The 27,933-nt window shown below is 28.2% G+C and overlaps 2 protein-coding genes across 4 annotated transcripts; one reads left to right on the top strand and one right to left on the bottom strand.

Moving 5' to 3' along the window:
* Nucleotides 1-427: 427 nt before the first annotated feature.
* On the bottom strand, nt 428-9,273 carry LOC129984255 (BTB/POZ domain-containing protein 2-like). 2 transcript variants are annotated; one of them, XM_056094095.1, is made up of 3 exons: nt 9,157-9,273; nt 2,802-3,063; nt 428-1,299 (listed from the first exon to the last, which is right to left on the bottom strand). In XM_056094095.1, exons 1-3 carry the CDS (start codon nt 9,164-9,166, stop codon nt 627-629), a joined length of 945 nt encoding a protein of 314 aa, XP_055950070.1. In that variant the 5' UTR covers nt 9,167-9,273; the 3' UTR covers nt 428-626. The 2 variants fall into 2 exon arrangements, with proteins under 2 accessions (XP_055950070.1, XP_055950071.1); XM_056094096.1 differs by lacking the exon at nt 9,157-9,273 and adding an exon at nt 9,051-9,137.
* Nucleotides 9,274-9,376: 103 nt separating this feature from the next.
* Nucleotides 9,377-22,343, top strand: LOC129985307 (uncharacterized). 2 transcript variants are annotated; one of them, XM_056095287.1, is made up of 4 exons: nt 9,377-9,582; nt 16,469-16,583; nt 17,759-17,990; nt 20,908-22,343. In XM_056095287.1, the coding sequence occupies exons 2-4, from the start codon at nt 16,556-16,558 to the stop codon at nt 22,085-22,087; spliced, it is 1,440 nt and encodes a 479-aa protein (XP_055951262.1). In that variant the 5' UTR covers nt 9,377-9,582; nt 16,469-16,555; the 3' UTR covers nt 22,088-22,343. The 2 variants fall into 2 exon arrangements, with proteins under 2 accessions (XP_055951262.1, XP_055951263.1); XM_056095288.1 differs by lacking the exon at nt 9,377-9,582 and adding an exon at nt 12,153-12,292.
* The last annotated feature ends 5,590 nt before the right edge of the window (nt 22,344-27,933 follow it).

Genomic DNA, 27,933 nt, shown 5'->3' with positions numbered 1-27,933 from the left:
AGCAATATATTCAGAAACATTAGAAATTATCTACAAAAGCCCGTTTTTCCCACAGATTTGTCAAATTCATTAAAAAACATGAGTGTTTAATGAAAGCAGTTACAAAAAGACAGAGAAAATTACATATTGTTGAAAAAGAAACAAGGAAACAACGAAATTATGGGTCAGAATTATTTTTAATCAAAAATAAATATTCTTTAAAATGTAATCCGTAAAAAAAAATTTTTTTTGAATAAATAAGAAAAAAAAAATCTTTCTATAGAAATACAAATACATAAATGCAATTTTAGCAATATAATAAAATGAATTCTTAAAAACGTAATTTCATATTTGTATTAAATTTGTTTTGTAGCCTTGAATGGAACATAAAGAAAATGCTCATGCTACCATAATTATGATTTTAAAATGTATAAAATCAACTAATATGTGAAATCAACATCAAATTTATTTACATTATATAAATATAAACCATAATGAAGTTGGAATTTTAATCAATATATTTTAACGCCTCAGCATACAATCATCAAAACAAACTTAAAAATAGCATCTGAGAGGTATATTTTCTGTAATTACCAGATGTGATAATAAAACATTTATTATAAAAGTCTAGTTTCACGAGAAGAGTTTTAGCCTAGACTTTGAAAGCTTCTTTCAAAGCTATCCATTGATTTCAATCCACCTGATGCCATATATGCATGATTTTTGTATTCACGATGCTTAGGACTGCTAGGGTACCAAGACGGCAAAGGATATGAACCAGGAAGCGCAATGTTCATGAAGATACTGAAGCCTTCTTGTTCACTCATCAAATCGCTTTTACGATTCTGGAAAAGCTTTGCGAATTCCTCCGATGTCAAATTCAAAAAATTCAGATAAGGGAGAAAATCTCCAAGAATCTCCTTAAAGGATCTCTTCTGAGAGTCTTTCAACAACTCGTTCTTAACCCAAGCAAACACCCAAGAAATAAGTTCATATTCTGAAGTAAATGAAACATAAGGCATGTTGAGTATGGTCGTGAGCATGGCTGGCGTGATGTTGCAGAGCTCTTGGGCAGCCAAGACTTCAGCAGTTTTTGTCTGAAGAATTTTATAGCAACGCTGAACCAGACTTTCGCAGTCGAGAAGCTTCCCGGCATCCAGCAACTGGAAGACGTTGTACTTAGTGGGAGTCGCACACAAGAATATCTCACTGCAAAGATTCTTCAGAGCCTCTACTTCATATGCTACTGCACCTTTATACAGTTTCAGCAGAAAGGGAATGTCTTTCAGATGTCTGTCTGGGAGGCATCCATACATGAACCTAGTGAAAAAAAAGAGTATCATAGCAAAGGCAAAATGAAGGGCTGGAGAATGTAATAAGTTTTATCTAGATCAAGTACTTGAAACTTGAAATTTGTACCACACAAATCAGAATCAAAATTATATGTATTGTTACGTATTTGTAGTACCATTTTTCTGCAACATTAGTCTTATAGTATAAAAGGAAGATCACATAAATTCTTTACTGAAACCAAGCCGAAAGATTACCGATCTTCTCAACGAAATTAAAGGTTCAGAATTGAGAAAATCATGACTCTACCTTTTTTAAGTACAGAGCTTTAGAGATTCTTTTAGAGAATTCCATGTTTGGAAGCTACATTGACTCAAAGAGGAGCTCAAACTGGCAGTAAATGGTTTTTTGCAATTTTCATCGCAGTACAAGTTAGTAAATTATGGCTGATGAGCGCTTTTATCATTATTTAATTAGGATTTCCTGCCTTCGTGTTTGTTAATTTTTACAAGCTCTGTTTCTTTTTAGGCATCTTGGATGAGTTTTGTTACGTGTTCTTCATATATTCTGGAAATTCAGTGGAATAAAGTTTCATTTTTCATTATCTAGCTTGTTGGACTTCATTCCCTGTACATACATCGGATGGATTTCTTAACAATATCATCATCCTGAGTTTAAGATCAAGTTTGTGCAGCAATGTTGAGATATCAGAGAGAATGACCAAACAAGATATGAATAAGAATGTATTGATTTGAATTATACCGTATTTAATGGGTATGAAAATAGCAGATAGTCTTTCTTTATATGAATGTCATTTAAAGTTTGACAGAAATCTATAAATTGGTGTAAATACAGCATACCAAATTTTATCATTATAGTTCGTTTCAGTGTTTATTTCGCAACGTGACAGGCCGACAGCTCTCTCAGCTCTAGAAAATGAATAACAATTTCATCCTAATAATAACTATTTGATCCCTACAAAATGACATAACAGACTTCTAACTATTTACTACCTATATTCAAAAGTCCCGGACAATTCTTACAGGAGGCGATAAACATTTTTTTTCCTGTAAAGATAATAATTTTCCTTAATTTAACTGTGTGAGCAGGCACTTCGAATAGAGGCAAAAATGTGATGATAAATAATCAGTGATATTGACTAATCAGGGCTGGATTTTCAAATGCACCAAGTAAGAAACTTCCAAAAGGTACATGATTCACGCCAAAGACTTTAATTTCTTTCGCATACGTGGCCTTACTGTGGTCTATAATTTTATGCACGGTGAAGGCTTTAAGATCTTAATAAGAGAGTATGCGAGAAAGTTTCGTGAAGACCATTTCCACTGGTTTAATTTTCTCGCAGCTTACTTCATCAATAGTTAATGTGTTAATGTGTATTACTGATACTAATAGTATATAACTAATACTACTAATACTTATAGTATATAATTAGTTACTAATAGTTGTATTTTGGGTTGTCTATTCCGCTAGAAAATATTTTACTGAAGACACAAGGGAAGTCGAATGCTTACTTCAACATTGCATCAAAAGTAGACGGAGAAATGTCTTCGATGCGAATGGGGCCGTCGCTTTCATTGCGGGGTTTGTAACACATATCAGCAAATACAGGACTCCACATGGAAAGGATGAGTTTGTGTGCTGAGTAATCCATCCATCCGTCGCCACATTTCACAGAAAAGGAGACGTCGGTATGCATTTTTTCCTCCAGAAAATATTCGAAGATCTCGTGAATTTCGTCTAGGCTGCATTGCTGTTCATAAATGAAATTCGGAACTGAAACAGAAAATAAAATTTGTAGATTCTTCCTGATGCGACATATATTGATAAGCGTTTATAGTGCAGTTATGAATTTAATTTTGAATTGAAACTCCTTAACTGGGTTTCATGACTTCGTTATGCAAAATATTGCTTCGATAAAAAAAAAGATATTATGAAGTTCACACAAAAAAATATAGTTACATTTCTCCCATTACCCATATAATTAATTTTTAGATCTCGAAATTCTTAAATTAATAAGTTTCTCAAGTTTTTATCCTGCCTCAAAATAGCACCTTTTTATAGAATCATCAAATGACAGTTTATTTCTATTAACACATTGAAAATGTTTTATTATTTCATTTTGCATTTATACGGACTCATTCCTAGTAATTTCAATTTCTATATCCATTAATAATAAAAAATAATATGTTTTTGTGAGTTTCTTTCTATAGGCCTGACTACTTGTTGTAGAATTAACAAATTTCGCACAAATATTTTTGGAGAATGGGAAACGTAAACCGCGGAATGATATTTCCGAAATTTTAATTAGATTTCTAAGTTAACCCTTTAAAGGGCCATTTTTTTCTAGTCATATTATGTTAAAATATTTTTAGGTTTGAAATTAGAATAAGAAAAGGGATTCATTTAGTTTATTAGATAAATTTAATTTGATTAATTAATTAATTTGGTTAATTAATAATTAAGTACCAAATCAAGACACATAATTTTGTCTGAGATAAAGAATTGAAGCATCTAAATTTCTGACTTACTAAAAAAATTTGTCAGAACTTATGCCAACCTACATAATTTCATATAAAGATTGATAAATTTGGCAGGAAGCATACTTCCCACGGCCCTAGAAAGGATTAATTGAAAAAACATGCGATTTTTTTTATTTTATTTAATTAATTAATTTATTTTTTTGCTGTAATTCGCAAAAATATGGCTATACAAAATTGATTTTCACGTCATTTTAAAATTTTGAAAATTGTCTGTTCAATCATAGCTGTTGTCGTGTCATCATGTCATCATGCAATTTTTCACTTATATTTTGAAAAAAATTAAAAATAATTTCTTGCGTGATTTTCAACAATCTAGTCCATTGTTGCAATGAAATTCTAACTGTTTTCATCAAACATTTAATCATGAAACATTTTTCAATTGTTGAAACTACTGCGCAGTGTTGAATAAAAATGAAGAATGAAAATGTAGTTCGATACGTCAAAAGACAACGTGAATTAGCGCAATTAGCGCAAATAACAAAAACCACAATGCCCATAGTTTCTGAAATATAATACATTCATTCATTCATAGAAATCATTCTGCCATAAATGTAGAACATTAAAATGTGGATATAACGTGGAAGTTCACGTTCAAATTGAAGTTACAATTTACTTTCACTATTCTTAGACATCATAGACACGTTTATCCGCGTTTGACGCTTTTGAACACATTATCTTGTATCTGTTCTTGTATCTGTATCTTGTATCTGTATCAGTTCAAATAACAAAGTTCGACAGCCATGAACTTATTCGGTCTCTTGATTGTGAAACATAGAATTATTTGAAATTTAAATTGATTTTTTTCGAAGATGAGTTTTTCAAATTAAAAACATATCCAATTTTGATAGTTGCAGTTGAAATTCATCAATGTGTAATTTTTGAAAGTATTTATTACTGTAGTTGAGAATTGATTTTTGAATGTTCAACATCAGAAAACTTTATTTGTTAATTTTAATCATATATCCTTTATCTTCATTTCAATTGCTATTTTAATTCCTGTAATATTAACTGCGTTATTTAAATTTGTTAATCTATTTGAGAAAAATTTAAGAAAAAAAATGATATTCATGTAAAATTCTACTCCTTTTAATAGCTTCTTTTTGTAGCAAAATTTTTATATATGTAGAAAAATCAAGATTAATTTTATTTCAGATTAATTAACTCAAAATTATACAAAAATAGTTTTCCTGCAATATATTAATAAAAAAATTGAATTTTTGCGAGATTTAAATGCTAAGTTATGATTGGTAAGAATTTAATGAAATCAGTGCACTATAAATAAATTTGAGTAAAAATTTTAAGAAGTATATATACTACGAAATTAAAGTAGAAGTGAAAATCCTGCTCTGGAATTAATATCAAAAGAAAACAATTTTTATCTTTATTTTAACATTGGCAAAAGCATAGATTGAAATGCTTTTTTCGTAACGATAAAAGCATTTTTGCAAATAAAGATTAAGATAAAATTTTAAAAAACTTATTAAAAGTGGCGAAAAAGTTGTAAGAAAATAAAACTGGCGTCATTAAAATAGTTTTTATTTTTTATTTTTAAGATAGTGTGAAATATTTATCTCTACTAATAACAAAGATGAAATTGTGTGTGTGTGTGTGTGTGTGTGTGTGTGTGTGTGTGTGTGTGTGTGTGTGTGTTGGCACTCTACAGATCGGGCCGTTTGACCTACAGCCACAAAAGGCTGCAGATATATACTTTTGATGTATGGAAAGATGCATCTCAGAGCGTTTTTTTTTTTTTTTTTTTTGAAATTCGGATAAAAAATTTTAATTGATTAAAAATTAAGGAAATTTTGGCGTTTTGATGGCATTACCTAGTAAAGATATTGCAACGCAAAAATAATTTTTATATCATTTTAAAAATCTAAAAAAATTGTCATTTCATTGATACTAGTTTATTGCTATATGTATATTTTTTAAAAAAATTACTCTAAATATTTGTATTTTACTACAATATATTTCATTGCTGAAGTGAAATTCAAATCGTTTTTTCATTGCTACTACAAACAGTTCTGGCCATTTTGCGTTGCTGATGTTGAAAATATGAAAAATCGTCTCAGTTTTTCATCTAGAATAAGTTTCTTTTTAAATCATACTTTTAATAAAATTTTTTGTTTTGTTGTATTTATAATCAAGTTTTAATTTCTGAATCAAGGAATGCTCAGCAGTTTTTTTTAAATGTGACAATAAATTTTCTCCAAATCTTTCTTACGATATAATTGGATGTCAGAAGATATAGACAGAATTAGGTAAATGCGTAGAACAGTGAAGAGAAAGACGAAGGCAGCTAAAATAGTATATATAAAAATTTGAAGTTCGAAAACATTTAATCAAAATTTGTGACAATTTTTCTTATCTGTAAAACAACTGGTCTTTAAACTGATCTAAACAACTGGTCTCTAGGCAGATAGTTTTCTTAATATAAATAAAAGTCATTGTGGCTATGTAGTTATGTCTGATCTATATATCTATTTAAACAGAAAGGTCGAATTCTATCAAACTTTGCACACTGATTATTTAAAACGAGCAAGAATTGCGTCTTGATTATTTAAAACGAGCAAGAATATTGTCAATTTTTCAAAGTCCATAATTTAATTAAATATTCAGTTAATTAAAAATATGCAGAAAATTTATCATTTCTTCTCAATAATTTCAAAGTAAAGGATCCCAAAATCAATATCTTTATATCATCATCAAATTCAAAATTTTGTCTTTTCATAGTTACCAATATCATTTCTGTGCAACTTATACTTTATTTTTCAAAATTTAATGAATAATTGAATAGATACAAATGATTTTGAACAAAGAACATTTATAAACATGGCATTTTTAGGCAATAATGAGATTTTAAATTACTCTGTCTTTATTTTTTGATATATCTGTTTTATTTCATAAATATTTTCGGAACTTTTTTATTAGTTTTAAAAGAAATCTAAAGTTTTTTGAATTAGGTTAAAAAATCTTTACCGTTAAAATCTCCTATCATCTTTATTGCATCTTCTATGAAGTAATAAGTAATTAACATAAATCCATCGCTCAAATTGAAACCAAGGCAAGAAAAATAGAACATTTGTGAGAAAATAAAATAAACATTCGACGCCAGGGGCTTCAGAGTAAGAAAACTGAGCCAAAACATTACGGGAGAAAAAAGCACGAATGTTTTAGTAAAATAAACTCTTAAAAACATTCATTAAAACCTCTCTTATACTTAGTACTAGGGAGCAAAATTTGTACTATAAGTGAATCCCTTAAAATCATAAGGATCCCAAAGTAAATTTTTGTACCCTGTGCAGATTGTTTTAAACTAAGGTCAATTAAATTTATAGAGTAATTTAGGACATATAATTTTAGTAAAGGGGCAACATGTTATGAAATTATACCCAGAAAGTTGTAAAATAGGAGTATGTTTTAAAGCTGTGAACATTTGTTGGAGGAAAATGGATAACGGTATTGAACAAAATCTAAAACATAAATTAATTAACGAAACTGAAAGAATTAATTAATTAAAAATAAATAAGCAAATGAAAGTTAAATAATCTGAAACAATAAAGCTATTCATTATTTAAAAAAAAATTAAAAATTAAAAAAGGTATCAAAAAGCATAAAAAAATACATATTGTCATTACTTAATTTTTTTTCTGAAGATTCAACTACATTGGTCATATTAAATATAATGGTGCTTAATGAAAATTTGAAAACAGAATTCTGCTGAAATTAATTATTTTTAAAATCAAATTAATCTTTTTTGATAATATGAAATATTTCCTCTTCAGTAAACAACAAGTCAAAATTTGAGATTATTTTCACTTTTTCTGGACAATCATGACTATAGGAGAAAGGTTGGTCACTTTAATTTTAAGAGACAACAAAAATTTCTTTGGAACTCGATACGAAACATTATAAAGGTAGAATATTTCAATCCAATTCAGCATACAGCTTCGAGTTATATAATTTATAATCGAATAGTTTTCCCAAGTTTCTTCACAAAAAATATTCCTTGTTCTTAATTCTGTGATTTTCAGTTTAACTCTTTATATCCTAACAGTATCTAAAAGTGCCTTTTAAATCATGCTGATATCTTCGTAATATAACTTTTTTTCTGACATATTTAAAAGGACGTGAAGATTGTAATTCGGACAGAAAGCAGCTGAAGTCATAAGTTAAAAATCTTTAATTATTAATTACAATAAGTAAGTAATTTTAATGAATTTTGTAAGTTTTTTCTAATTTTTTTAAGTTATTCCGCATGAATATTTATCTAACGATGCAAAAATAAAATTATAGTAAAATAATATCATAAAAAAAGGTCAAAACAGATAATTTAGCATGAAAATCACTCTTTTTAGTTTGACAACAAGATAGATGATATTTATTAGTATGTAATACTATGAATGTAATCAACAAAAATCGAATAACTTTTTTTCTGTATTTTTAAACAATGATTATCGCTCCGCTGCTCCTTTTTATGAAAATGGTTAAAAATAATTCGATATATAAACCAAATTTAACACCTTATATTTATATTTTAGCCATCAATACTTTATAAAAAGTGATTTTTCAACAAAAAAAATAACTATTCAATAAAACTTGAATGGCAAGATAACATAAATGAAAATACAAAACTTTGGAATAATTTAACTATCTATTTCTTATAAGAATTTCTTAGCTCACCATCAAATTATGAAACACTTTTCTCAAAACGTTTGAATTATTATCCAATTTCATTATAACTATACAATATAGCGGGATGGGGTAATATTTCTTGAAATGCAGGATGGTAGCACAACTTTCAAATAAAAACTAATTGTTTCACTCTTTTATTTAATCAAATAAGATTAACATATGAATATTCTACTAATTTATGGGAAAAATTAATCTCGAGCTTTATAATTTCGTGAAATTTAATCATTAAATATCTCCTAAATCTTTTCTAAATTTTCACAGCCAAAGGGAAAAGTTTTAATGTCGAAATAACACATGCTTTAAAAATGCAATTTTCAAAACAAAACAATTTAGAAAGAAAAAAAATTTGAAAACGGAAGGGACTTAGTAGCTACTATTGAATTAAATGATAATAGTATTTGATGTTTATTATATTTTAAAAATCCGAAAACTGTCACAAAATTTATAAACAAAAATTATCATGATCAAGAGATCAAAAGATATAATTCTAATCGGTCTATGAGAATCAACTAATGAAAATAGTACCTCTACGCCGACTTCCTTCGAAAAAAATATCAAGGTAAAGATATTTCTCAGTAAAAAAGAAATCATTCTAATGAATTTGCATACAGCATTTGAAATAATTACTTACTGGAATCCATGAAATCTTCTAAAATGGCAGTTTTTTAAACGCAAGTCAATGTTTGGTGTGCAGAAATAGGAAGTGGAAATTGTACTGTCCGTATATTTATTTCTGATAAGAAGAGCGCGTTATCGACTAAAACAGAAAAAAGGCGATAAGCATGGCGGAGACATACATTGCGGTGTGGTCCAAAGTTCACTTTAGTTTCGTTTGTTAGATGATTTGACTTGATATGGGAGGAAGAGCAGTATCTGTCAAAATTTTGCTGTCATTTGAATGTTATTAAAACTCAGTTAATTTTAATCTAGGAATTATTTCTAAAAGTATTAAAAAAATGCAGCTGCTGAAAAAAAAAAATTTCTTTCTAAGATTTATTTATGTATGGTTGATATTTTCTTGGCCGATGAAGATCCACCCTTTTGAAGAAAAAAAATGGTAAAAGTATTAATAAAATATATTATTTGCGTTTCTTTCTTTTGATTTTTTAAAATTATTAACTGTGATATTGTTTTTTTTAATATTGAATAGTAGCTGAATTTGGCGATCAGTTGGTTTACTGGGATTAGTGATTGCTAAAATTTTCAATATTTTGCTTAACTCACTGATAATGACTTCCTCAACAAAATAATTTTGGACTTTGAATTTTAATAGACATAGCGTATTATTACGATTTTACATACTACTTTAGTAGCCTTAACGCCTTTCTATTCGTTGTGCTGTGCATTTCCTTAATTTTCTATCCCTATTATTCATCCAATTAGATCACAGAAAAGCGTTATAAAAAATAAAATGCTCTTTAAAATATTTTCAAAATTGCTTGATTGTGAAGTTAATTGTAATTCTTCCATTGTAAGTATAACAAACTAACAAAAAATTTAATAATAAATTAAGTATAACAAAATAAAAACATGCCTTGTACTAAGTCATTTTTACTATGATCATAATAAAGATGTAAATCATACAAATAACAAACAGAATTCTTTTTCATTGGCTTTCAACAAATAGAAAATTTACGTGATTAAATATTTGTCGAAAATTGTGCAAAAATCATTTTTAAACTGGTATATTTTCAGAAGTTGTCGCGAAAAAATGCCAATATTGTACATAATTTTTAATTAGTTAAAATTTTGAAGAAACCGCTGCTTAGTATACATTCCCATAATCCAAAGTATGCAGGTTAATTCAAAACTCATCATTCAAATTTTGTGTGGAGGTAGGGAATACGTCAAGAAACCAATTTCATATAAGAAAGTATGTCGGAAAACGTCATATGCATGGACAAAATGGACAAGTGAAGTGAACACAAGGAAACAGTACAGTTTAAGTGACAGAGAATGTGAATTTTATTACAACAAGGTAAAGTAGAAGTTCAAGTAGGTGCTCGAAATTGCGAACATTTATACGAACAGGATTCACAGTGCCATTGCATTGACCGTTGAATATTTTCAAAAACGTCTGGCACATCACGGACGATGCCTCCTGCGGTCATAATTAGTGCAATAAGATCCATTTCACTGTCGACGGGGATCTCGTACTCATTGTCCAACACAAAAATAAATCCATGGGTGATAAATCAGGTGACCAGGGTGGCCAAGCGATCAGTCCACTTCTGCCAATTCAGGTAATCACGCGCAATAATGTGTTATGGTCTGGAACTCCATTGTGTTGATACCATATACCTCGGCGGATATGTCGCAGGTATTGTCCACAATATACCAGCGTTTCTGAAAATGTTCGGTGGTCGATGCAACGGCGCTGTGAATCTAGTGTTCATGTTAATAGCCGCAGTTCTGAGCACCTTCTGTAAAGGAACTACTGGTAACGAATGTATCTTACCTTGTTGGAATAAAGGTCATATTTGTTACCACTTAACGTTACTGTTTCCTTGTGTTCACTTCATTTGTCTATTTTGCCCATGCAGATGAAGTTTTAGGATATACTTTCCTATGTGAAATCGATTCCCTGATATATTCCGTACCACCCCACGAAGTTTGAACGATGAGTTTTGAGACTAGGTCTTGCCTAATCATATTATTCAAAAATGTAATCTGTAATTATTCAAAAAATGTAAAATGTAATTATTCAAAAATGTACATAATTGTGTAGCCTTAACTTCAATCCATCTTCCCCTTATCGTATAGTTTCTTTTGGGATGCGAAAAGGACGGGAGAATATGCGATTGCATTTTTTAAGAAAAGGAGGGGGTTGCTGCTTTAATATTTGCCCTATGCACCATTTCATATAGATACGCCTCTGAAAATGAAATAACCACTTGCACCTGCACGCAAAAGTAAATTAGACATGTCTAATGAAATACAGTTCGAGCATTTAACTGTATTCTTTGAATTGCAACAGAAATTAAAATCATGCAACCCTAATTTATATATTAGTTACAAAAAATAGAAACAATAAATTTAGTAATTCTATGTGAAACTATTTAATTACTACCGTGTGACTTTGTCATAACTTTTGTAGTTAAATGATCCTTAATATAAACAATAGACTTTCGACATTTTAGCTACAGTATGATGGGAACAACGTTAAAAGTATAAGCATGCTTAAATATTGAAAGTTAAACTAACTTACTGAGAAATGTTTTACTCGTTTGTTTATAATTATCTCGTATTATGGTATAATATGAGATTCATATGAAATCCTAATACTTAGATATTTGTAATATCTTAACATTATAAAACAAGTATCCAAAAAAATAATAATTTTTTTAGTATTTTTTGGAATTACGAACTAGCATTCAGCCTTCTATTATTTTATTTTCTGTTATTACACTCTTAGCAATAAATGAGAAAGGCGTTCGTATTTTTAAATCTCTGTTAACAAAATATAAATTCTTCAAAATAATAAAATAGCACTTTCTTCCTCACAACTGAATATTTTTCATGTTTGTAAATGATAAAAAAAAGATAACTAAGTTTTGGTTTGCGTTGTTCATGACAGATAACTCATGTCATTATCTGAATTCGGCATACGATTCATTTTTATTTTATCTCTCGGAGTATTAACATTAAATCTGTTGCGATGGCAGCAAATCTGCTACAGACGTTATAAATCTTTCATTTAGCTTTCATCATCATATCCAATGCATAAAAAGTCTGTTGTAATATTACAGCTTTTGTATTCAATTTATGTGAGTATGTCTTCATTTTTTTAAAATGTGTTTTAATATAAAATAATCGTATAAGGGTTGCATATAACTTTTTAATGTTAAAATTTTGTGTACGGTCGGAAGTCTTAAAACAGGAATTGCTTCTTCAGAATAAATATCGAATACTTTTAATAAGTTAGAATTATTTGCATCATTAAAGGAATTCCTTTATCATTTTTCATAGTATTTGTCGTTCTTACGTTTTTAAAAATATACCACTGCCATCGGATGTCTGATCTAGAAATGATAACTTTCGCTTCCAGATATCATATTGTTCGAATTTTTGCGATATGTGTGTGCAGTAACCAGTAACTACGACTGCAGGAATTTACTGAAAAAAGCAATTAAACATTTTAACCTTTTTAAAATTAAAGTTTCTATAAATCACAATTAAAACATATTTAAAATAATTTTTTCTCGTATCAAATCACTTATTTTATTGACATTTTTATATCTAATATTTATCACTGTAAATAAATGAATTCTATGTACTATTCGCTTGTGAAATATGTAATGCAAATTCTAAATAACTCGGTATATTTGTCATTAAAAAATTCTATATTTGAATTTTCATATTAATTGATACAAATTTAATGACATCAAATTCTCAGAATTTAATGACATCAAATATCCCAACTATTTAAAAATCATTTAAGTGATTTATTTAGACAATAATCTTATCAATTATGAGGTTTTCTTCGGCCTAATAATTAATTTATATTGTTAGATAATAGATAATATTAGACGATTGAATTTTTGAATTGCAGACATAAAATATTTATGAAGCCTTCAGATTTAAATTTCAAGATTAGTTCAAGAATTCTATTCCATCATCAATATTACAAAATTGGGATGAAATAGGCGAGTGGATTCTCTGCTACCTCTAAAAAGTATGGTGGGTGGGGGAGGGGAAACTAGGGAGAAAGCGAGTGATATTCGATTTTATGACTGGTTTTGCATGCTTTCTAGAAAACTACCCGTTTTCTTAAGCTTCAAACTATAGCTTGCAGAGCATCTGAAATTCTTAAAACTAAAATAATACTCCAAGCAATTTAGAATTCCATCTGCTTGTTTATTCTTTCAGCATAATAGCGTATCTTACAAACATTGCCAGATTTCAAAAGGTTTACAATTGATTATCAGCTATTATACACAAAAATAAATGAAATAATATTAACAAAATATGTTTATGAAAGAAAAAATCGCCTGCTTTTACTTTTTAATAATATTTTAACAAAATAAAAATAGTAGCAGTTATAAAACGTCTGAAAAGGAATCGTCTGATAAATAAATGTCTATTAACAGATTTAGAATATGATATTTACCGAACAACTGGAGAAGGGAAATCCCCTTCACCTGTTGCGCAATAGATATATTACTTGTTCATTGCTTTAAAGGCACTTGTGAAGAATTCACTACGTGATTGAATGACGATAATGAAAAGGAGAAAAATTGACTTTTAAAGGGTTTTGTATCGATTAACACAGTGGGTAAAAGAATTTTTATGTATACGCGATATAATACGCTGCTAATTGAAATATCGTGAATGTGCTATAAGTGAAAACTGTTTACTTTCCATTATCTACAAAAACCATCTTCTTTACAGGCAAGTAAATCTATGCTAAATATGTGTTTTATCCTAAAAATGTTTGTGCTTAATTCACATTTTTTTAATTACATTATAATCTCGTTTTAATCTTTTGTTCCTTGTTAAAAATACTATTTGAATTTTATAGATTTATTGTATGAAACATTTATCCTACCAATAGTTTTAATTTATGTGTCATTTGTCCGTGGAAGATCAGCACTTAAAAAATATAAAATGTGATTCTAATTTATAACAATGCATTTCATCTAGATACTTTTTGTATATATAAAAAACATAAAAAGAAGTGCAAAACTTTTACGATATTAAGAGATATGAGAAAGCTACAAGTATTTGTAATCTTAGCAATACACATTATGAAACATGTTTTAACAAACTAGCAAATTTCGATCACATTTCAAAATGTTTTATGATTTATTTTGTGTTAATCTTAATTTTTAAAATTTTACTCTAAAAATGAAAAAAAATTGTGAAAAAGTATTTGTTTTTATTATTTTGTTATCATTTAAAATTATTATTATTATTATTTTATTATGAGGTTTTTATTTTCCAGATTTCTTGGCATACATGTTTGTACAAAAAATTACAGAAACAAACGTATAATATTGAGGAATATTCTAATAACTAAGTGAAAGCTGTAAAATATATGAGAATCTTAGCAATTATATTTGATAATGTGTTAATATGATTCTGTTAACCTACAATTCATAGAAGATGTGTTTTACAACTTATTGCCTGACAATTAGGAAAAAAAAGAGTTTTTTTAGTGGGCCTGCTTGCGACTCCCTTTCGCCCTTGTTGCCTAGCATTTTAGTCAAAAATCCATCTCTGTTTATATTTATTCATTTTAAAAAGTTATGAAGTCTTTTTAATGAATTATTATCTTTTTCAGCAGAATTTGATGACAATTTTAATTAGTAGTTAACTTTAAAAAAAGGACACGAAAATTTCGATTTTTCGTTTCCAAAATATTCTTATGTATTTTGTAAAGCCTTTCAAAAACAAGAAAATGGATTTATTAAGTGCACAGCGATCTTTACTTCATTTAAACTACATTTTATAAAATAATATTTTTCTGGATTTTTAGCATGCAATGCGAGGGAATATCAGTAAGTGACATAATTTTGTACTCAGTAATAAAAAACACAACCTATAACAATATGAAACGGAAAAGAAAGTATTACCAAATCTTGGTTGCATAGAGCGCTGTTGGACCTCATGAGGTCGTCATCAGCGTCTAATTTTCTATATTTCTCTGTGCTATCAATTTTTCTTCTGTCGACACGTATTCAAGCATATAAAAATTTGTGGGCGCCACATGCAGGGCTGTGTGGTAGATGCTCCAAAACTTCGCAACAGAATCCTTGCAATTTGGTATGAAAGGGTCGACGGCGTTCTATGAGACCGGAATTTTTTTATTGTTCCTACCGTGAGACAAACACCTCAACTTGAATGGCAGTTACTCTGAAAAGTAGTTCAGTTCAGTTACATTAATGTACCGTTCTAAAGCAACACTAGGGCTATTTTGGGAACGTAATTTTGAGCCATGGTCAGATGATGAGGACAATACCTGAGTTAGCACTCCCTATCCAAACTTCCATAAAACACCTGTGGGAGGACGTTTGGTCCCGATGTATTTAACGTGCACCAAACCAGCTTATACGACGATTCTTCGAAGGAATCGGGTCTTGAGTCTGAAGTCCTCCGGTTCCGAAGCCGAGCGGCCCACTTTGAAAAGTAATAAATTGTTAAAACTTTCTTTTCCTCTTCGCAGTGTTATACACGGCTTTTTTTATTATTTTGTACAAAATTATGGACGTTACTTATTAATGCCTCCTCGTATTATTAAAATTTCTGCTCACGTGCTATCTTTAACCATTTAGTAAATAGACAAAATTTTGCTGATTAATATGAACGCCTCACCATTACATCACATATATCACTAAAATGGATATTATTTTTCATCATTTAACTTTTCAATCAATTTGGCTTTACTTAGAAATATGATTTATGCAGAAAACTGGATTAAACAGCATTAATTAAAGAATGGAAAGAATTTTTCTTCCTATACTCTAAAAACAAATTCGAGATTGAGCTTCAGTGGCTTTTACTGTGCAAATAATTTTATTGTAAATCAATTATAATTCTTCTTTTAATGACTCTATTTTTGTATTGATAAATAACTAGAATCTCATAATAAAGCGAAGATAATTTATGTATACTGAACAGTAATTTCATATCTAATTTTGATAAAGTTATTTTGTCTTAAATCAAAAAGTCTGGAGAAGGATAAAGAATTTATAATGAAGGCGAATTTAATTTTTGGTTTTTAAATTTAATATTTAAAATTAATCCTATTTTTTCCCCTTTTCTTTTATAATACATATACGTTTTTACTCCATTTCCCTGACATATGTTTCACTTAATGCGAATTCTTAGCAACAGTATATTTAAGAATAGCTTTTAGTAAAAGAAATATCTTAATTAAATGGAAAATTAAGGACAAAAATAATGTTCACTTCTTTTCAATACATTTGGTCGCTTTTTTTTAGTTCATCACTTTTGCATCATTTTCAAATGAAACGATTCTTTCTCAAAATTTCCTGCCTAAGCCAAGATAATAGAAGAAGGAGTGAATTATGAATTCAATGAAATTCGAAAGTACAGGTAAAATATATATACAGCATTTTTTATATAGTTATTATTTAAATATTTAATAATCACAACTGTCTGTTTCCCATAAATAAAATTTCAAAAAAAATTAAAATCATGCCTTACTTGGTTTCTTTTTACATAAAATCAAGCGTCAAAAGTACTATTTAATTTTTTTTTTAAACTTGACTTTGTGTTTTAACTTGAAATGTCACAGAAAAAAAAAATTAGCAAAAGTCATATTTTTTATTTTATGACAGATCATAATATAAAAAGATACGCTCTAAGAAAAAACTTTTCTAAAAGCTTAATTGTGAGTTTTAACAACAACCCTATGTGTTAGTTTAAATGGAAACATTAAGTTAAGATGTGTTAGTTTAAATGGAAACTCATAAGTTACAACAAGGAAGTAACAATGAAACAAAAACAAGGGTTCATGATGTAAATAAAAGAATTGTTACTAAGAAACTGAAATTTGTTTCCTGAAAAAAAAAAACTAAGAAGCCCAATATTTATAGCATCAGCTGAAATTTCAAGAAAGTACAATGCAATTCTTAGATGATGTGAGGTCTATTTTGACCCTTCACCAGCAAACTAGAATAGCATGTTAGAAATGCAAATGCATAGAGGTCAGGATGCATTTAAAGAAAGAAAATTTGTGTTAAATTTTTTATGATAAAATCACCCATTTTGATCTGTAGTAATTTACCATTTGTTAGCATTTTACACACAATAAGCTTTTCGTTACATATTATTATTTAACTTAGTTTGATTAATTAGTGTACTGTCTTATATTTTCGGAGACTAAAAACGTATTCAATTTATTGAAAATGTCGTCCTGTTCTGAGGTCAGAATTAGTTTACCCCAGTACCGCAAGATGATACTCTTGCATTATCTGTTTTAAAATAGCAAAATAATATTGATTATATTAAAATTATTATTTATTTAAAACGTTTCCAATATAAAATATTGCCATTCTCATAAGATATGCGGAAAAAAAACAATTTATCTAAAAAACTGAATTTATTAAAAATAGTCGACTATTAATATCATCATCTTGTTTTGATATTTTATGCATAAAAAAGCATAATTTTATGTACCAATTATTTATTTTTTTATTCAAAGGAATGAAAAAATTGCATTTTCCACAAGCTTATTTTTTATATTTCTCTTTCTAATTATTTTACAGAAGACAGAAAATCTCATTTTCAAAATGACTTGCTTGAAATATTTGACAAAAAAGGACCTCCGGACCTCCGTCTGTGTGTCGCAAATACCTATGTTTGTTTGGATGCTCACAAACAAATTTTGGCTGGACGAAGTGCTGTATTCGCCAGTATGATTTTTAAACAACAGCTCGATGGCCTTGATATCATAAAAGTTGAAGGGGTTACCCTACGAGTTTTAACTCTTATTATTTGGTAAGTATTGTACTTTGTTTACTTATTTTTAAACAATCTCATGAAGAAGGATACCCAAATACAATAATAATATTAATTGTGTGAGCGGATTGTAAAATGAAAGTTTTTATGTAAATTTGAGGTTTACAGAATTGTTCAATTTAATGCTTTTTTTTTTTTGAGAATACTCAAAAACAAAATTCATTTAATAATTTTTTTACTTATTTTTATCTTTATTTATAATTAGAATGAATGTGTGTTTGTGTATGTTTTTAAACATAAGGGATTTCAATTTCTACATTTTTAATTTAAACAAGAAACTAAACATTGAAACATTTTGAGATTCTTAGCGGAATTTAACATGAATCTGTAACTTTTATTTAAATAAGCGTTATTTAATTCGTAGCTCAATACTGTCTAAAATATAGCAGATCCAATTAAAAACAGCAAGAGTGGTGTTAGATCCTCCCATCCCCCACCCCGGCAGGAGATCATGGTTTACCCCATGTGGGAGGAAGTACACGTTCTGCCTAATGAAAGGGCATGATCTGCTATATAGGGGGGGGGGGTAGTGATAATCCTCTCAAATTTTCATATGATTTTTATTAATTTTCTAGTTAAATAATCTGTCACGTGAACGGGTATAAAAATATATTATGTTAATATTTTACATTTTATCCTGGTTTCATGCATTTCAAAAGAAATAATTATCGGAAAAAGTTAGCCTGAAATTAAGTAATTCTCTTTGCGTAAATAGATGCATATTAAATTCAAATAAAAGACATAAACAGGACTTGATGATCGAATTATGAATCTTTGAATTCAATTATGATAAAATGAATGTTCTTATATCTCAGGAACACTTTTTTTTAACTCATTGCTTTCGACGGTCAAGATAATTTTTTACGAGAGGTTACGACTTTTTTTTCAATTCACCTTTATTTGACATCAGATATTTTTGTGATGTATGAATAATTAAATTGCTTTATTCATATCAATCTTTTGCTTATTTTGATGGTGCTCACATCTGAGAGACTTGGCGCTTATGTATTTAATCAATTTTCATCAGCAAACATTACGTTTACAAGATATTTCCTTACAGGCCACATTATCAGACAGCCATATAAAATACATTGTAGTATTTCTCAGTATTATGAAGCTTACTATATTGAAGCTATGAAGATTAAAATATCTATCGCACACACATGTGTGATGTAGTCTTCTGGGAAGTGCGCGACATGACACACATTGTATTAAAAACGTTTTATCATGCAATGCTGATATAAAAAATATGAAAGCACACGTGATACATTTAAACGTGAGAAAAGTATAACGTATTTAATATAAATATTTAAAAATAAATAGTACAGTTTTCCACTATTTGTTTACAAAATGCTGCTGAATGGATGCTACTTTTGGATACATTTTATCACAACTTTTACTACGTGACGCAAATCTAATTTTTTTTGTGTTGCTATGTATTCGAAAGAACATGAGACTTTGAAGCATATTCTGCACCAAAGATATGCTCATATAATTTTTTACAATTCGAAATGTATTTCTTTTGCAGCATATACTTTGCATGCGTATACGCACTACAGAGTACATGCATTTTTATCAATTTATTCATGTCGTAAAATGCATCAGCAACTCGACAAATATATTGTTACAGCAGTAATAATGTTTTTGATTTAGGTGCATCCTTGCAAAAATGCACATTCTAAAGATCGATTTTTAAATCTAGTGATTTGCTGAAATACAGTTGACGAAAAACAATGATATTTTCAATATATAAAAATGTTGGTGACTTTAACCCTAAGGGTTTTTATCTTTAATACCAGAACTCATCTATTTATGTATGCATAGTGCCTTTTTGAAATAAAGTAAAATTACCAATATATATATATATATATATATATATATATATATATATAATCGGCTAAACGCCGACACTTTCACACGCTCGGAGTGAAGGGGTAGAAAACTATCCAGTAGCACATTCTTTTTAAAAGTTCCCTGTGTTTCCCTTACTTGTGATTGACATGCGTCAGAAATCCCTATCGGAATCTTATTAATATATTAGCACTATGAAGTAATATTTTTCCTATCAAAATCTCATGTTGTATAAGACGAGGGATAATTTATTTCGCGCTTCTTCCCCACTTCCGCTTTTTGTGCCGCGTTGTCTTGCCCGCGTCTCTGCGTGTAAATAATTATGCTTTTCCAATGGATTCAAATTAATTTAAAAATGTAAAAAGTCTTTTCATTGTCATGATTAGTTATTTTTTTTATTTATAACTACTAATTGCATTAACAGGCGCAATAGTTCAGTGTTCATCATTTATAGTTTTTGCTATGTTTTAATAGATCTTCATTTAGAAGTAGTTGTTTATTGTGTGTAATATACAGCTATTTGATTCATTTGAACTCGGAGAAATGTGCTGATTAAAGTAAACTACTCTCCAATGAATGAGCTCCCTTTTAATAAGCTTAAATTTTATTTAATAGCTTTAACTTATAGAAGATTCTCACATACATAACCCAATAGCACAGAACTTTGACATACTTAATAAAGAAATATTTACATGAAGAAACTCTCGTATACTTACTGAAACTCACAAACCTTAACACAAAAGAGACAAACCAAAATTAAAGAGAATTTATTTCCCTTCCCTGAAGTTAAGATTGTGACATTCAAATTTTTGTGAGTAGTGTAGACTGCTTTCTTGCCAAAATACTTCAAAAGTGCACCCATAAACATTTTCTTATTACAAAAAAAATTATGAGAAAATTTACATTTTAAGGATCTCTGTTCTTTATATAATTTTACCTTATATTTGAAAGATGTGTTTCATTTGGCTGTACGAATAAACTATGAAATTTCCAGAAAATTATTTGAAACAATATTTATATGGTTTGATAATATTTTCTTTTATAGTTACATGTACAACGACGAACTAAAGACTGATTCACCCAAAGAATTAATGGAAGTAGGCAAGGCAGCTCAGAAATTTGAAATCAGCGGTCTGATAAGATCGTGCAAACATAAGCTAATCCACTGCTCTATTGACAGATATAATGTCTGGTCTTTGATAGAAGCATCTAAGTTTTTCAAACTTGAAACATTTGGCGAAAGAGGCTTGCGATTTCTTAAATCTTTATCTACAAAATCTCTGTTTGGCATGCCAGAATTTTTGGAAGCAAATCAAGACACAGTGTTCTACATTCTGAAACGCAGAGATATTTTCATGGAGTCAGATGCCTTTTGGATGGAAGGCATCATTCGATGGTTGCAACACCACAAGAGCCGGGATCGATTTTTACTGTCTGCAATAAAACCTTTTTCTATTGATTGCAGTGAATTCCTGGATTTAATAGAGAAATATCCAATTTTCTTCACATCCAAAGAAATTTCGAGAGTTTTGTGCAATATGTTACGTCCTGGAATGTTAGAAGTACCCTCTTGGTGTGAAGCGGTATTGAAAAAGAATAACGTAAAACCATTTTCGAATTATAACGACATTGCCACTAATGCTTTAAAAATAAAGCTTGAATATAATAGGAGATTTCCTAAGTCTTTTTTCTGCGAAGAAGACGAATTCGAAGGTTCAGTTGTGTTCGAGATAAAACTCACAAAACATTTCCCACGAATGCCATATCTTGTGATGTTAGAGTTGGCATTTGGGACAACTTACGTCCCAAGAGAGAATTTAGATCTTGAGCTCTATCACTACGAACAAAGCACTGTGCTAGTGAAAAAGAAAATAGATTTTTTATTGAAAGCTACAGAGAACCATTACTATCTTATGGTGAATCAACGTATATATTTGCACAAGAATAGTCCATTCGTTTTTGCTCTCAAATTACGCGCAAGTGGACTGATGAAGTGGGGAAATGATGGCCCTATTTCAAATAGACAGTACCGAGTAGCTAAAATTCCTGAAGATATTTTTCAAAATATTTGTTTAGATATTGATGGTTATAAATCGATATGCCTCACTTTTCTTAGTGATTGGATGGTTTTCATTGATCCCAAATATGACAAAAAGAATCTAGTTTTGACTAGTTTTTATTTTGACTCTTATATAAAATCTGAAGAACTAAGCTCAGAGAGTTGACTGAATATCTTATTACTTAAGATAGAAAACATATTGGATATTTTGTTAACATATTAATATATAATAATATTTATGTTTATTGAGATTATCCAGAAATAAAATAATGTTGTATAATAAAAAAATAAACGTTATAATTTTAAGATAATTATCTTCTGTGTGTTATGAATTGATTTTCTGTCATATCTTCCTTCATTTACTGTCATCAATTTTTCAAAATAATGTAATATATGTATAAAATAAAGTTGAAAAAATCTTCTATGTTTTTTGTTTGTTTGTTTTGTTTTGTTTTTTAAAATGGATAATAGAAAATATTTATTTGCGCAACTCCCTGCTTTAAGAGTAATAAATAGTTATTTGAACAGATTGACCTTATACACTCGATGGAATGTACTAATTAAAGTGAAATTATTCTCCAATAAATAAACTCAATTATACTGAACTGTAGTTTATTTAATAGCTTACAGAGAATTTTCGCAAACATAACACAATCGTCTAGCACTTCGATACACACACAATAAAATAAAAGGGCCGACACAAAGAAGAATTGCACACTCACAAATCTAAATATAAAGCTTGAAAGTAATAGGGCGAATCTAAATAAAAGATAATCCAGTTTCCTTCCAAAATCTTTCACATTAATTTATCATTATAATTTACTTTTTAATGAATTTCCTTCAGGAATATAAAGAATCTAATAAAATTAAAACTCAACAACAACAACTTATTTTAAAGTTATTTTAAAAATTTAGAATTCAATTTATGGAATAAAAACACAACTTTAGTGAAAGTTACTGCAATATTTTGAATTGATTTAATAAAACTGACCAATTATGATAAAGCTGAAGTTAAGTAACTTTTGATGAAGCAATAATGTAGATTTATTGATGAGAAAGTCATCTTGAAATATTTTCATTCACAAGAAGTGAATCTTGATTTTAAATCATTTACGTACAAATATTCAAAAAAAATTTAATGTCTCAAATAGTTTAATGATTTTGTGAATGGCAATATTTATTCGCCATAAATAAGTTATGCACTTCCTGTTTACATTTGCGAATTAATCTTTTTTTTTCTTATTGCAAAACTTATTTGAATTTTTTGTGAAGTTAATTAAAGATTTGTCTACTATTATTTAGTCCTCAGAAGAAATTTTTACTTGATATCTGAAACAAAAGTATTCGAAATATTCACAGCTTCTTTTATTGTTTATTATGAATGGTAATAATATAGATTCATATCAATCAGAAACTTTTTAAAAAAACTTTTAAAATACCATTAAATATAATAGTCAAAAAATTTATTTATCAAATTATTTGGAAATTTTAGTGATTATTTATAGTTTTTCTGTAAAATGTATCTAGGATTAAAAGAAACATAATATATACCTTGTACTGAAGGTACTAGAATAAATCTTTTGTACACGATAATGAGAACTCTGTTACTCTCACCCAAGAACTTGCACTAATTGTAGAAGATAAACTTTTGCATATTAACATTTTATTTGAGAAACTATACCTGAAATATTAAAATTTTTACAAATATATTATTGCAACCAAAAATATAATTTTTTGAAAAAATGCAATATACAATAAACATTTTACAAAAACAATTTTTGCTTAATTTTAGGAAATTTTATCATATAGTTTGTGTCGTCAAAAATATGTGAATATAGCATAAAAAAAATTCTGATATATTTTTATATCGTATAAAATTATTCTTTACTAAAATATTTAATGAATTAAGTATAAACAATAAAATATTGTTATTTAATCATAAAAATATCTAAATTGAAAATTATCAGATTACATTTTCAAGACATAGTAGGAAACACAGCTTTATGCGAAGTTGAACATCCCTAAAGTAACCTTGCAGTTAGCCTGAATTATTAGCGTAGTTTGTATAGTAAAAGAAAAAAAAATAGTTTTTTCTTTTACAATTACATCATTAACAATTTATTTACAATTTAATTATTCAAAATCAATTTAATAAAGAAGTTTATATATATATTTGTGCATATTTATATTTTATTTGCACAACTAATTTACAGTTTTGTTTCATTTTGTTCCTTTCTTAAAATGCAAAGTATTATTTAATATAAAAGAAAGGAGACATTGGAATTCTATTCTTTCAGATAAACATCGGAAATATTCATGCAAAAACTTGAAAATTGGATTGAAAGGATAAAATTATTAATTTAACAGTGATTCATTTTAAAATACAATTTTGTTTAGTCATTGACATTTTTTTAATAATTGTATTCGGTAAGAGAAAAATGAAATATCTTTGCAATTCGTTTCACTTCATGCTACAAATTTAAAAAATAAATAAAGAAAGAAACGAGGTATACAGAACCAATTATATTTGCCACTAGTAGCATCGCAAGAAATGGATGTGAATTTTTAAATCAGAATTACTTACTCTGTGCTATTATTCATTTTTCAGGAACAATTTAATATGAACAATTTGATTCGTGCTGCTATCTAGTGTATATATTTGAAAGAAAAAGAATCGTTAATTTTGTTTTCAACAAAGTTTTGTTTAGTTTTGGATTTTTTTCATTTATTAGAATAAAAAAAGTAGAATAAATTTTTTACAGATTCTTAAAAAATTAACAATTTATACTACCTGTAGAAGAAATGAGGAAAGAATTTACAGTTTATAAAGTGAAAAGACAGCTATAAATAGACTAAACATCCGTGGTGAATCATAAGGCAACCCTAATTTTCAGCTCTTTTAGAAAATTATTTTTAAAAAATTCAAATTTTCGCTACGAATTCAAAATTTTTATAAAGTATGGTTTTATTTATGTGTATGCATACAGAAAGCAGCAATTAATTTCTACTGGCTACTTCGACATTTTTTCTATTGCCAATGTTTGCTTTTTTTCAATTTCATTTGGAATCAAGTGAAATTCCTAGTTAAAGATACAATGTAAATTGCCTCAAAAACTATTATTTAATTAGCAATATAAATTGGATAAAAATAATTTTTTCTTAAAGCTGTATTTATGTTATTTTATATAAAACAGAACCATAAAGCAATAGATTAAAACTGATTAATTTGCAATTCTCTCTGTTAAATAAATTCTACTAATAATAAATAAACATTTTTAAAAATTCTGTTGTTTCTTTTTTTACTTAATTTGTGTGCAATCTAATACGAAAGCAATTAGACTGCAAAAAAAATTAGAATTGTTTGTAAGAAAAGTTATCTAACATTATAATTTCTTTATTTTATGAAACTTTTTTAACTTAAAATGAAACACAATGCAAATATTTTGTTGATAAATAACGCAATTTAGTAAAAAGTTTAAGCATCTTTTCAAACCAAGAATCACATATGATGTACTGCATTGAATTGAGTTAAAGTTGAGATTCCCTCCTTTATTTAAAAGTACATGTTTTATCTACTAAATATTCATATGAAAATCATTTTACACTCCCCATTACTTATTTGTTGTACTTAAAATGGTCCCTTCGATTGAGAATATGGATTCCCTTCAAAAAGCAGCATTTTCAAGTATCCATTTATTAATTTATTGTTATAGCTGTATTACTGTATGCTTTCTAGAATATCTAAAGAATCTAAGAAATCTTTTTCAGTGGAATTATATATATTTTTATTCATTGCAATGCTTTTTATTGAATATGGAATATTAACAAATATTTTTAGGCCTCGTGATTCTTTAAGTATTTTAAGCATTAAATCCGATTAATCTTCCTTTCATTCTTCACCTATGTTTGTCTCCTTTCAATGATAATTAAGTCATCCTCCTTAACACCAGAAAGAAATGTCAACTGTAACATCTTGATTACTGTGTAACAGCCCCTTGTTAGGATCACCTTGGAGAAAATCAGGAATTGAACGGTGCCTTCATTTCGTGCATCGAAATAAAGGTTGTGCATTCAGACATGACGCGAAAAACATTTACAAATTGTCTAACTTTACCTTGCACCTTTAAGAATTTAAAAAATAGAATTTGGAAGGGGAGGTCGAGGAAAGACAAAAGAAAACGAGACGGCAGTGACGAAGCTCCCCTCTCCGAACTTGCACTATTTCCGCGTTTTCTTCCATGGAACGATGGCGGGCGTGTTCCTGAACGGTCGCCAGCGGTGAGTGTGCCTCTGGAGCCTCAAGACATATAAGGCATGCCGTGTTTGCTTATATTAGGTTTCTGTTAAGTCTCCCCCCGTCCACATTACTAACATATTTCGGCGCCAGGTTTATTTTTGGGGCAGGCTTTTCTTTTATTCTTCCCATACTTTTATTCCGGCCTAAAGCATGAAGCTAGAAGAAGGCGGCTGAATCTTCTCCCTACATTCGATACTATCTTCATTTTCTCACATCCTGATTCCGTTGCTATTGTTCAAGGTGTGAGGAAGATAAACTGAGGAAAAAAATTCAACAACGCAGTAACATTATTAAAAATGGTCGACACTCAAGAGCACTTGTTTATCAATTAATTAATTTGTTGGATTTTTGTTTTTTAACCATATTCCAGAATTTACTTCCTTTAACTACTACCTACAATAGTCCGCGAACTGATTCACCGCTTAAATTCAGTGTAATGAATAACAGAATATTATTAAGCTATGGTCGTTTTTATAAATTTTTACTATCCAACAAATTCTTGCTAAAATTTTCAACAAAAAGAAATGAGTCGCCATTTAACGAATAAAGAAAGAAGAATATAAAAAAGGAAGGTGCAGAATTAATTATAAATATATGCCATTCATAAATGATTATGTGTGTGGACTGGTGAAGGAAATAAAAAAAAAAGACAAATCAATATTGCTAATAATTTTAAAAATTTCTATTTAAGAAGAAAAAAAATCTGATTCTATAGAAACACAAGAAGTTGAAGAAAAATATTTTACTTGAAGTGAAGTGAAGTACTTAAAGTCGATCGCTTGTTTTTCCATACATTTTTATATTTATTTTTATGGTCTTTTTAAAAATATTAAATTAGAAAATTATAACAAAAATTAAACTTCAAATAAAAAAAATTTAAAACTTTACTGACTCCAATTTTTTATTTAATTCAATTTCAATTCATTGTAGTGCGTGAATACGTTTTCTAAAAGAATAAGAATTTATGTGAAAAAAAAAACAATTAAACAGTTTTACTTAAATATTCCAGTAGAATTAATAACTTAAAGAATTAATGAAATTAAAGGTCAAAGAATTAGTTAAATTTATTACAAATCACATTAAGTGATGACTACTAATTTTATGGAATATTTTTAGAAAGTAGAAACCAAGGAATTTGAAATATGTCGTAGAAATCATCCGTAGAGATAAAGAAGAGGGAGTTAATAGAACTTTTGAATTTCATAAATACTACAGTTTTACTACTCTACAAATATGAGTATAATTGCTGAACAATTACATAATATGCAACATCACAATTATCATAATATGCTAATATTCATCATTCGCATTATGTGTTTTATCTGTAACATCTATTACTATTTTTTAATCTGAACATAGAAGAAATTAATGAATTCAATTAACTTTTCATGTTGAAAATTATAACTTCAATGAATGACTTGATTTTAGGCTTATTAATTTAAAAGTCTGAGTCACGCTACATAGTGTTTATAAAGTTGGAGTTAAAAAAATTTTCGTTTGGTGCATTTTCTCAAAATATAAAAACAATATTTTCTTGAAATGCTATTGAATACTTGATAACTCAAATATTATTATATATATTTATATATATCTTGATATTATATATAATTACAAGATATATATATATATATATATATATATATATATATATATATAGCAAGAAATACATATTTCACTGATAATTAATTAATAAATTTATAAATAAACTAAGATCA

This window comes from Argiope bruennichi, chromosome 9 (assembly GCF_947563725.1).
Source record: "Argiope bruennichi chromosome 9, qqArgBrue1.1, whole genome shotgun sequence".
NCBI classification, from domain to species: Eukaryota; Metazoa; Arthropoda; class Arachnida; order Araneae; family Araneidae; genus Argiope; species Argiope bruennichi.
This window is presented reverse-complemented; position numbering and strand designations above follow the sequence as displayed.